The sequence below is a fragment of the Passer domesticus genome, chromosome 22 (assembly GCF_036417665.1).
Source record: "Passer domesticus isolate bPasDom1 chromosome 22, bPasDom1.hap1, whole genome shotgun sequence".
NCBI lineage: Eukaryota > Metazoa > Chordata > Aves > Passeriformes > Passeridae > Passer > Passer domesticus.
The window spans coordinates 1,500,737-1,512,227 of record NC_087495.1 but is presented as its reverse complement, the minus strand read 5'-3'; the positions used below and the strand labels follow the sequence as shown (position 1 = coordinate 1,512,227).

The following is an 11,491-nucleotide window of genomic DNA, read 5'->3' as shown; positions in this document are numbered from 1 at the left end:
CTTTGGAGGCGTTTTCTACCCAAGAATTAACACGCAGAGCCGCTCAACCAGGAGTTTGGTATTTATTTTATAGTTTTTTGTGGTTTTCATCGTCACCAGAGACCGACTGGGACCCGTTTCAGGTCCGGCACCGCGGGCTGAGCCAGACCGGGCAGGACGGAGGGGCTGGACCGGGGCCGGACCCGGGCTGGAACCGGGCCGGACCCGGGCCGGACACCGCAGCAGCACACGGAGAGCTGCCGGCACACCTGGGAGGGGACGGTGGGATCGGTTTTGGCACTAAAAAAAGGAAAACGGAGCAAATCCGCCGAGCTCAGAGGAGGGCGGGTGGTTGTGGCTCTGGCTGAGGGAGTTCTCGGGGCTCCTCCTCGTGGGTTGGATTCTCGATTTCGCGGTCCCAGATCCACTGGTGGGGTCCCACTGCAGCTGCTGCGGGCTCCCAGCACGCAATTCCAGCCCCAAAGCCCGGGAGCTGGGTCATCCTCCGGCCTTTCCCCACCCGGGGTCATCCAACAGCATCATCAGTCCAGTCTTTTCCATTAAAATTAGCTAATATACAGAATATAAAGCACAGTATTTACACGGGGACGGTAACCAGGGGCGTTCCCACACCAGCAGTAGTTCATTGTCGTGGGGATAAAAGAAACTCTTAAGTGACCTAAAGAGGAACCGACAAGAAGTGACACAGCAGGAGGGAAGAGGCATCAATCCCCCCCTTGAACACGATAAATAATAAATAATCTTTTTTGGCAGAAGGTCGCTACATTTACGTTAACCACAGGAAGGTGTTTTAGGGACTGGATTGTGAGTTATTTGGTGAAACCAGGTTACACAAAGGAGTGTGTTTTAGTGACTGAGGCTGGACCGCCCTCAAACCCTCTCCAATAAAACAGAAATTTGGGGTTTTGGGGGTGGCAGTCTGGGCGGCTCCTCCGGCTTTGTGGCACTCTGGTACTCTGGGCTGCTCTGCCACAGAGATGACACTGCTTTGAAGCCACCCCAGGGGTTGCTTTAAGCTTTAACATCCTGATTTCCAAAAAAAGGGAGCTGGCCAGACCAACAAGCACCCCCTTCCCAAGGGCTTCACTGCTGGAGTGCCTCAGATTAGGGGGGAATGGTGATTCCTGCAATCAAATACCCACATTTAAACACAATTTGTTGCTCCTTCAAAAGAGAAGCTTTGAGAGGCTCCTGCAAATGCAGAAGGGTCCGAGGACACCGAGCTCACACAAAAACAGAAGGGAAGGCTCGAGTGTTTCCCCGCCAAGGGCCTGGCCGAGCCCTGAGTGTTCCCTCTGCAGGGAGAGGGGCTGCGATCCCATTCCCACGGAGAATTTGGCAGGCAGAGCTCCCAGCTCACCTCGGCTGTTATTCCCACCAGGACACCGCCTGCTGCCTCGTTGGTAATTTTGTTTCTCAATTAAAACTCACAGGGACACAAATTACATCCCGCTAAAAAGCTTAAAATCCAGTGTTTGGGTGGCAGCCCCAAGGGCAAAGAGCTTTAGAAGCTGTGTGCTGCCCTGCAGCCGAGCAGAAGGACAAAAACCCCAAAAGTCCTGAAGCCAAGGGTGGAAAATCCTCACTGGGGCGTCCCTGCCTCGTGCAAGCGCTGGGATGTCTTAATTTAGCCGGGATAAATCACTCCTTAAACACTCAGCTCTAAAATGAAGCACTCGAACGTGAAACCTCCCAGCCCTGCAGCTCTTCCAACACAAACATCCTCCCAGAGCCAAGGGAAACACCAGGAACAGCTCTGGGAGCACCCACGGCCCTTCCACAGCCAGCTCCTGTTTTTGCTGGCAGGAAAGATCATGGGAAGGAAAATTAATATAATCTCACTTTAGAAGCAGCTCTGGATGCATATTCAGGCACGATTCCCATCTGTTGTTTTGTGAGTTAATCCCAATTTCTACAGGTACAAATATAATTTGTATTTAATTTTTTATTATCCAGGCAGAGTTTAACCCCTGTCCTGCCACGCTCCTGGCATCCAGGAGGTCCTGACCCCTTCCAGGAGCATCCTCCCAGTCAGGGGAAGGGAATAAAATCCCAGGGAAGGGAATAAAATCACAGCATCCACTCTGCAGAGGCAGAAGAGATGCTGAAGCTGCAGCCTCCCCTGGAGGAAGCCACCTGTGAGTGCTCCAAGCCAAACCTGTCCCGGTTATTTCCACGTTGACTCTTGGAACCATCAGAGAATTTGGGGGTCCCATCAGAGCAGAAGAGACTTTACAAGGGAATGATTGCATCTGCCAACAGAAATCTGTTTGCATTTTAAAAACCTCTGATAAAAATAGAATATATACTGTGTTTTTATAAATAGATTACACATTTAGCTTAGATGAGTTTCATTACATTCCCCCTAAACTTTTTTTTTAAAGAATTTTGCTTTTTCCCTTGTGTGAACTAAGATGATCATCACTAAGTCTTGAAAAACATGTTTGTACCACATTATTCTTTAAAACATTTGTACCACATTATTCTTTGGACATTTTTGAACAACATGCATCCACAAACTGCCACTTGTTTACTGAAAACATTTTTGTACAAACCCAGTTTAGGAATTTGATCTATTATTACACTGCTAGCGAGCAAAAAAATTTGCTTCCTTGAAATCCCCTTTTAAAAAATGAGAAACGATGAGGAGGATTTTCTGACTGTAAATCTAAAAAAGTGTCAATATGACACCGCATTAAGAATAGAAAATGAAAATAAAGTATTTACAGCTTTACAAAGGAAAAAAGAAAGAGGTCATCAAAATAATTTCCAGCATTTTTACAAGTAAATTCCTTTTTTTCTCTTTTTTCTCTGGCAAGCTTTGATCTGTTTCTGGAGTGGTGCCACACACACGGAGCAGGAGCAGCAGCACGGCTGGACTTGGAACCAACGACCTCCAGGAAAACCCCCAAGGACCAACCCCAGCTGCCCCCAAAAGGCTGGCCCAGCCTAAGTGAAAATAAACCCCGACCCGAGTATGAAAACACCTTCTTGAAAAATGGATTACATGTGGTTACAAGAAAGACACGACACCATGGGAACCTCTACTGTCCTACACATCACCCCCGTGCACGTGAGCTCTACACCCTCTACTGCACCCACACCCCTCCCACCCACCCCACTGCAGGGGCTCCTGCCCACCCCTCACCCCAATTCCTGCTGTGGGAATTCCCTCAGCACCCACTGTGGGTGCTCCTGCCCACCCCACACCCAATTCCTGATATGGGAATTCCCTCAGCACCCACTGTGGGTGCTCCTGCCCACCCCACACCCCAATTCCAGCTGTGGGAATTCCCTCAGCACCCACTGTGGGTGCTCCTGCCCACCCCTCACCCCAATTCCTGATATGGGAATTCCCTCAGCACCCACTGTGGGTGCTCCTGCCCACCCCACACCCAATTCCTGATATGGGAATTCCCTCAGCACCCACTGTGGGTGCCCCTGCCCACCCCACACCCAATTCCAGCTGTGGGAATTCCCTCAGCACCCACTGTGGGTGCTCCTGCCCACCCCTCACCCCAATTCCAGCTGTGGGAATTCCCTCAGCACCCACTGTGGGTGCTCCTGCCCACCCCACACCCAAATTCCTGCTTGGGAACTCCCTGCCCTCAGCACAACAGCTCCTGGGTTTGGGAACACTCAGCCTTTTTCCTACTGGGACAGTCAGTTTTAATAAAAAATAACAAACCCAGAGTGGAAGGACAGCACGACCCCAACAGCTGCTGGGGCTGGGGTGTCAGGAGCATTTTGGGGTGAGGAGAGCCAGGGGCAGGCTCCGGGATGGGACAGCCAGGGGCAGGCTCTGGGAGGGGACAGCCAGGGGCAGGCTCTGGGAGCATTCCCGAGTGGGCAGAGCCAGGGGCAGGGTCCAGGAGTGTTCCTGGGGTAAGAGGAGCCAGGAGCAGGCTCCGGGAGTGTTCCTGGGGTAAGAGGAGCCAGGAGCAGGCTTCAGGACGTTCCTGGGATAAGAGGAGCCAGGAGCAGGCTCCGGGAGTGTTCCTGGGATAAGAGGAGCCAGGAGCAGGCTTCAGGACGTTCCTGGGATAAGAGGAGCCAGGAGCAGGATCTGGGAGTGTTCCTGGGGTGAGAGGAGCCAGGGGCAGGATCTGGGAGTGTTCCTGGGATAAGAGGAACCAGGGGCAGGCTCCAGGAGCATTCCCGGCAGGAAGGGAGCCAGGAAGGGAGCTGGGGCAGGCTCCAGGAGCTGATTCACTGTGCTGAGCAATGCCTGCCCCAGCCACTGAAGCATCACAGACATCCAGACTTGGCAGACGCTTCCTCAGCCTCAGGAGAGGCTCCTCGGGAGCAGCTGAAGTTCAAAACCCTTCAAAACCCTTCAAATTGCAGATTTCAAACATGCAGTCCCAGCCCAAAAAACACCCCAAATCCCCACCCACCCACCCCCTAGCTTGCAGCCCTAGTGAACATCACATTTACCACTTTGGCCACCTAAGAAATAACAGGAATGAGCACTTTGGAATGAGGTTTCTCTTCCAGAGAAAAGTTATTTACAGGACAGACCAGGCTTTGGAAAGCCCCTCACCGCAGGACCCAAGGAGTTGTCACCTACTCTGCACTGGGTATTGCCACCAGTAAGGACACCACAGGAATATCCTTGGCTCCAGGGGCTTGGACAGAAGCCATCAGCTGTGGCTGGTGCCCTGCATGCTGTGGATGCTGCTGGATCAGCCTGGTCCCCCTTCCCAGCCTGGGAAAGGCAGGGAGCTCCTCTGACCCACGTGGCCTCAAAGCTGTGCCCAGGCAGGAGGTGGAGCTGACAGCAGCACAGGAGGAAAAACATTCCTGTGCCCACAGTCCCACCAGGAACCCCCCAGGCCCTGCCCCTCTCCATGGCCAGGCCAGACTGAGGAGCTGCCAGGCAGGAATGAGCCATTTTCCAAGAGACCTGTGCTCTCTAGGGAATGCAGCAGCAGGATCTGCACTGGCTGCTTGCTTGCAGTGCAACTCCAGAGATCCAGAGGCTTGGGAACACCACTCAGGAAGCTCACAGGACTGGCCACTTTGCCTTTCCATAACACTGAGAGGGTGCAAAAATCGGGATTTTCCCTGTCCAGCCCTAACACTGCTCCTGCACAGCACCTCCTGGCAGGCAAAACAACACATTTGGTATTTACTCTGAGTTCCAACCACTGCTTAACCCCACAGCTGGCTTTGGGCAGTATCAACTACACTCTCAATCTTGGTTTAAAAACAAAGAAAAAGTTATTGGCTGAGGTTTATACCCTGTTTTTACCTGGCTGAGGTGCTACAATTCCCATTCTAACCACAAAGAGCTTGGTGGGGCTGCAGTTTCCTCAGCCACCACCGTGTGATCCGACTTTGGTGCTGCTTCTCCTGGGTAAAAATACAGAAAGATGGGCAAAGCCAAGATCTTGCCACTTTCTCACAGAGAAAGCACGTGGCTGTTCCTCCCCAGTTCCAGGGCAGCAGCACTTTGGGATTTAGTTTACTACACCCTAAAAAGGATTACAGCATTTCCCAGTGCTCAGCATCCCCCAAGAAGAGTGGTCTGGAGCCCTCCCAAAGTCCTGTCTCCAGCCTACACCTAGGTCAGTTTATCCTGATGCTTCACCTACCCCACTCTACACATCATGGAAGCAGCATAAAATGGAATTATCTCTCTGTCTGCAAAGGAAAATCTGCAAACACTTAAAAAAAAAAGCCCTGAAAAAAGACACAAACCAGGGCTGACTCCCCTCCTAACCCAACCACTGGAAACAAAGGCATTGTGATATGACATTCCACCTCAAAAGAAGCTCTACAGACATCTAAGTGTGCAAATGTGGGTTTAGCTTTCCTTTTCCCAAGGGATAACTGTAGCCCAGCAGGGACCAAACATTCCATATAAATAAGGCGAGCTTTTTTTTTTGTTTTTGCATAGTAGTTACTCAGTGATAGTCCCCCCCCAGTGACCCCTCCTGTGCCCCCCTGCTTTGCCACCGAGCTGAGTCCTGCTCCTCCAGGTCCTGGAGTCCAGAAGAAACCTTGGACACATCCCAAAGGCTCCCTCACCCCAAAAGGTGGGATGAAGAAAGCCCTCTGAATTTTGTAGAACTGCTTCACCCTGTGAGCTGCCTCCAAACTCGCTGTTGTTTTTAAACATTTGCAGTTCAATTTGGAGGCAATTCTTTTTTTTCTTGTGCCACACATCAGTAATTGCACCACAATTGTCTTGGTTTTGCTGCTCTTTTTGCCAATGTTGCTTTTGCCAATCAGTGCAGCAGCTCAGTAAAACCAGCAGCTTATTGAAGTACCCAGAGCTTCTGCAGCACCATCCTCTGCTGCCACCAGCTTTGGTTGGTTTTTACTTTTTTAAATAATATATTTTATAAAAACACCTGCTATTAAGATTCCACTGGAGCTCAAAGTGGCTCAGCTTGGGGCAAAGGCACAATTAAAACACCGTGTTTTCCTACAGGACTCTGCATTTATGGTTTGTAGAACAATAGAAATGTACAGCACCAATCCTTGGCTGGGAGGGGATGCGTGTAGGAATGAGTCCTCAGAGTCCCTCTGCAGGGGCTCTCGAGTCTTTCACCTTTCCCCCAGCAATTGGTTTGGAATCTTCTCTCTCCATCTTGCCCTTGACTGGAATGCTCCCACTTGCTATCAGCTGACCATGGGCTCCACGTCCGTCTCTCTGTCCAAATCATCCTGAATTTCATCTGTGTTTCCTGAGTCACTGCTGGCTACGGAGCTGGGGGACGGAGAATTCCTGCAGGGAAACACAGGGAAAGGTGCAGCCCAAAAGTTAAATATCCATGACTGAAGGAAGAAAAAAGTCTTACAAGAAAACAGTCACTTTCCCTTCCCAATACTATTTAAAAACCCCTTTATTAACAATAAATATTGATATTCCCCCAAGCTGTTCAAAAAACCCCTCTAGTAACATTAAACTTTTGTTAAACAGTAAATATCCGTAGAAAAATCAAGGTGCCACCCCAGCCATCCCCTGCTCAAACACAGAGGCTGTCCCAGGTTTACTGATGGGGAAATGGAGAGCAAAGACTCTCAGCATCCCTAATACCCAGAGCCCTGAAAATTGAAAGTTTATCATCTTGTTCTACTGGGGTTGAGCAAGAGATAAGAGAAATCCCTCATAGTGTAAGGTTCTTAACACATGAGAAGATTAAAAAACAAGTTCTTCATGTAAGTCCAGAGTTGATATTTAATTTGGGGTTTTAAGAGTTCTAAATCTGAGATGTTAAAGACTGAAGTCCAGCTGAGCTGGAGCTCCCTGTGTTTAGGAGCAGCCCCTTGGGGCTGTTCCAAGGTACAGGACCCCACTCCCTGCTGCAGGCCCCCTTTCAGGGCTGATCTGGGACACAAGACTCTCCAAAGGACAAGGCCATCAAGTGACAGTGTTGCCTTCAGCCCAAGCTGGCAGGAACTGATGCCTTAAGTTTTAGCTTTCATATTTCTCAGATTGTGTACTGCATTGTTGTATAACTCTGAATTTCATACAGAGTGTTAGCAAGTTCTCCTCACATTTAGTCAGACAAAACAATCCTTTTCCAGCCCCAGAACCAAGGACATTGCTGCAGCCCAAAAAGTGAACTGGGGGGAGCAAACTGGGAGAATGTGACTTCATTACCTGAAGCTGTAATTGGACAATTAACCCACAATATACAAATGGGCTAAACTTACAAAACTGTGAAAACTGATCCCCCATGGTCCACCTTGGGTGTAGCCTCAGCCAGGCTCTTGCACTGCCCAAGGTGTATCTTTGAAGGCCTTTTAATAAATCCCTACTTTGTTCCTGTAACAGAGTCTAGCCTCTGTTCTAGGTGCCCTCTCCAGCACCAGACCCAGGGGCCATGTGCTGGTTTTCAGCTTCTTTTTCTACCTTTGTTGAGGTCAGGATGGAAGGCACTCGAGCTGATAGTTTAGGTCAGACTCTGGTGTTTATTGTTTCTTACCAGTGTTACAGTCCCACAGCAGGGAGTTCTGCACTTCTTCATTAACAAGGCACTAAATGGCCAACAATCTTTTGCTATAAGGTCTTTTAAGGCTAAATTATCCAATTAAGAAATGACACCTAAATTAATGTCACTTTTAACCCAATAACAAATCACTCGAAGTCTGCAATGCAGACTTTTCTGTCCAGTTACAAAATATCACCCAAATCCATGCAGAAGAAGGAAGAAGGTGAAAAAGAAGGTGAAGAAGGTAAAGAAGAAGGAGCAGCCTCCGCCCTAAAACCTCCATCTTGCTCCATATTTATTACTATATTCTAAAACCCCAAACTCTCAGTTTTCCACTCAGTGATATTACACACGTCTAATCAACTCCACACCCACAATCCCAGTGCCATCAATCAATTCTGGAAGCTTCTCCACAGCCTCAGGTCAATGCAGTGCTCTCCTGGGGGTCAGTGCCTGGCAGCACAGACAGTCTGAAATTCCCAGCAAGCAGAACTGCAGCAGGAAGGAGCCCTCACCTGTCAGCTGAGCCCTTGATGAGCCTCCTGCAGGTCTCCATCTGCACGTCCAGGCCCCGCTTCATGCTGCACATCTCCATGTACTCGTGCAGGTGCCGGTTCATGTCGCTCTTGGCTGTGGCCAGTTCCAGCTGAAGGGCAAAGAATCAGCTTCAGGGGAGGAGCAATCCCACTTCTCCTGCACTCTTCACGCTGCCTCAGCTGCCCAGAGCCCACCCAAACACCCCACAGAGAATATTTCAGCTCACTGCTCCTGCCTGCCAATGCACCCGTGAGCCCAGGAGGGGCAGTCAGAGCTTCGCACTGGTTCTGAACAGCCCTGGAGGGCTCTTCCTGCTCTTGGCACCCTGCTTGTCAACAGGCAGTCATTAATGAATGCAGCTCCAGGCAGGACAGAGATTTTGAGAAGCTCCAGCTGCTGCTTCTGGCAGCCTGTGAGGCCACGTCCTGGGAAGCACTTCCCAGGGTGAGGCGGACATGCAGAACAAAGGGGGGAAAAGAAAAAGAGTGTGTTTTATTCCCTTTGTTCAGCAGGTTCTCTCTCCACCAGCCTCAGATTTATGCTCAGTGCTGAAGTATGGAGCAATAATAGCCCAGAGAATGGCATTTAGAAAAATCCCCAGGGCACGCCAGAGGGAAATGCCTTTGCATTGTTGGATATATGGACATTCCTGCTTCCCTGTGGGACACCCCAGAGCACAGCGCTGTGCTGTGTCCATCCGTCAGGAACACTCCCCTTCCTCACCTCTATCTGCCCTATTGTCTCCTGGTACTCCTTGTCTCTCGTTTTGAAGAAAGACTCTGTCTCGTGGATCAAGTTTCCCAGGTTTTCTTCCTGCAGGGGAGAGGAGGACACAAAAAATCAGCAAGGAAATAAAGAAATTCAGGAGAGAACTGAAGATTTTATTTAACTTCTCTGGAAATGCAGGTTATTGTGTTCCTTCATGCACTGATTTTTTAAAGACATTTTTTCACAGGCCAGGAATATTCTTCCTCCATCTGGCATACCAGGAAAACACATTTCTGTGCCATGACCACAGCTCTGGACTCATAAAGGCCAGGTCTGATCAAGGCTCCAGCAATTAAACCCATGCACCTGCTGCATTCCAAAGCACCAACCCCCCGGATTGTCCTGAGCCTTTCACAGTCTGATCACACTTGGACAGACTGGAATTGCTCTCCAGCCATGAAACTTTTCATTTTCCCTGCACTGACCACCCTGCTACTCCCAGCTTTGCACTGGAATTCTCATTTTCCAGTTACAGATCATCACTCTCCAGTGCACACACGGATTCCCACTGGAATTCCTGCACTGCTGGATAAAGCAGGAACAAATGCTGTCCCACAGGAAAGCTCCTTCTTTGGACTGACAGCACAGTCTGGGCTCCCAAACACACAGAGCTGCTTGGTGCTGCCCAAAAAGGCACCACAATGTCACTGTTCCCTCTTCCAAACCCTCAGCCACCTCCGTTTTCCATTAAAAAATTATCCTCAATTTAACAGAGCTGCACCAATAGTGTTAATGGGGTTTCCATGCTCTGGCCACATCTGTGGCAGATTTACAGGGCTCATTCCTGGTACCCACACCAGGCTATCCAGCCTGGAGTTACAAGAATCATCCCGCTGATCCTTTTATATGCAGAAGAGCTTTAAGGAGGAAGGTCATAAAAGAAGGTGGCGAGGGCAGCATGTAAGAACTTGAAAGGAATAAAACCCACGGAAGGAAGATTCAGGCATGTAAAGCACATGTTAAAGAGCAGGCACAGCCGGAGCAGTCTTTATTCTGAACCTCCATCTACAAGCCAAATCTACCCTTTCCTTGTATAATTTTCATTTAGAAGGATTTAAGCTTCTTAAAATCTTTAGAGTTTCCCTGCGCGGGGCCTGGGCTCGGCGCTATTGCTGTGCTTAGCCAGGCACGCCCGGAGTATGCAAATCAGCTGTCATTAATTCCTGCACGAGGCTCCTCGTTATCACCCTGCCACTCTCCCTCTCCTGTTATCACTGCCACTCTCCTGCTCTTGTTATCCCTGTGCCACTCTCTGTCCCTGTTATCCCTGTGCCACTCTCCTGCTCCTGCTACCCCTGTGCCACTCTCTGTCCCTGCTACCCCTGTGCCACTCTCTGTCCCTGTTATCCCTGTGCCACTCTGTCCCTGCTATCCCTGTGCCACTCTGTCCCTGCTATCCCTGTGCCACTCTCTGTCTCTGTTATCCCTGTGCCACTCTCTGTCTCTGTTATCCCTGTGCCACTCTCTGTCCCTGCTATCCCTGTGCCACTCTGTCCCTGCTATCCCTGTGCCACTCTCTGTCCCTGTTATCCCTGTGCCACCCTCTGTCCCTGCTATCCCTGTGCCACTCTCTGTTCCTGCTATCCCTGTGCCACTCTCTGTCCCTGCTATCCCTGTGCCACTCTCTGTTCCTGCTATCCCTGTGCCACTCTGTCCCTGTTATCCCTGTGCCACTCTCTGTCCCTGCTATCCCTGTGCCACTCTCTGTCCCTGTTATCCCTGTGCCATTCTCTGTCCCTGCTATCCCTGTGCCATTCTCTGTCCCTGCTATCCCTGTGCCATTCTCTGTCCCTGTTATCCCTGTGCCTCTCTCTGTCCCTGCTATCCCTGTGCCACTCTGTCCCTGTTATCCCTGTGCCTCTCTCTGTCTCTGTTATCCCAGTGCCACTCTCTGTCCCTGTTATCCCAGTGCCACTCTCTGTCCCTGTTATCCCTGTACCACTCTCTGTCCCTGCTATCCCTGTGCCACTCTCTGTCCCTGCTATCCCTGTGCCACTCTCTGTCCCTGTTATCCCAGTGCCACCCTCTGTCCCTGTTATCCCTGTGCCACTCTCTGTCTCTGTTATCCCAGTGCCACTCTCTGTCCCTGTTATCCCAGTGCCACTCTCTGTCCCCGTTATCCCTGTGCCTCTCTCTGTCCCTGTTATCCCAGTGCCACTCTCTGTCCCTGTTATCCCAGTGCCACTCTCTGTCCCTGTTATCCCTGTGCCACTCTCTGTCCCTGTTATCCCAGTGCCACT

At 50.3% G+C, this 11,491-nt stretch overlaps 1 protein-coding gene across 1 annotated transcript in view; it reads right to left on the bottom strand.

Annotated features, from left to right (window-relative positions):
- Positions 1-43: 43 nt before the first annotated feature.
- Positions 44-11,491, bottom strand: part of IFFO2 (intermediate filament family orphan 2) — a 47,845-nt gene continuing 36,397 nt past the window's right edge. The window contains exons 7-9 of the mRNA XM_064397323.1: positions 9,207-9,296; positions 8,462-8,592; positions 44-6,736 (exon numbers count right to left, since the gene is read on the bottom strand). Coding sequence (XP_064253393.1) covers positions 6,631-6,736; positions 8,462-8,592; positions 9,207-9,296 — 327 coding nt within the window. The 3' untranslated portion in view covers positions 44-6,630. The remainder of the gene's footprint in view (positions 6,737-8,461; positions 8,593-9,206; positions 9,297-11,491) is intronic.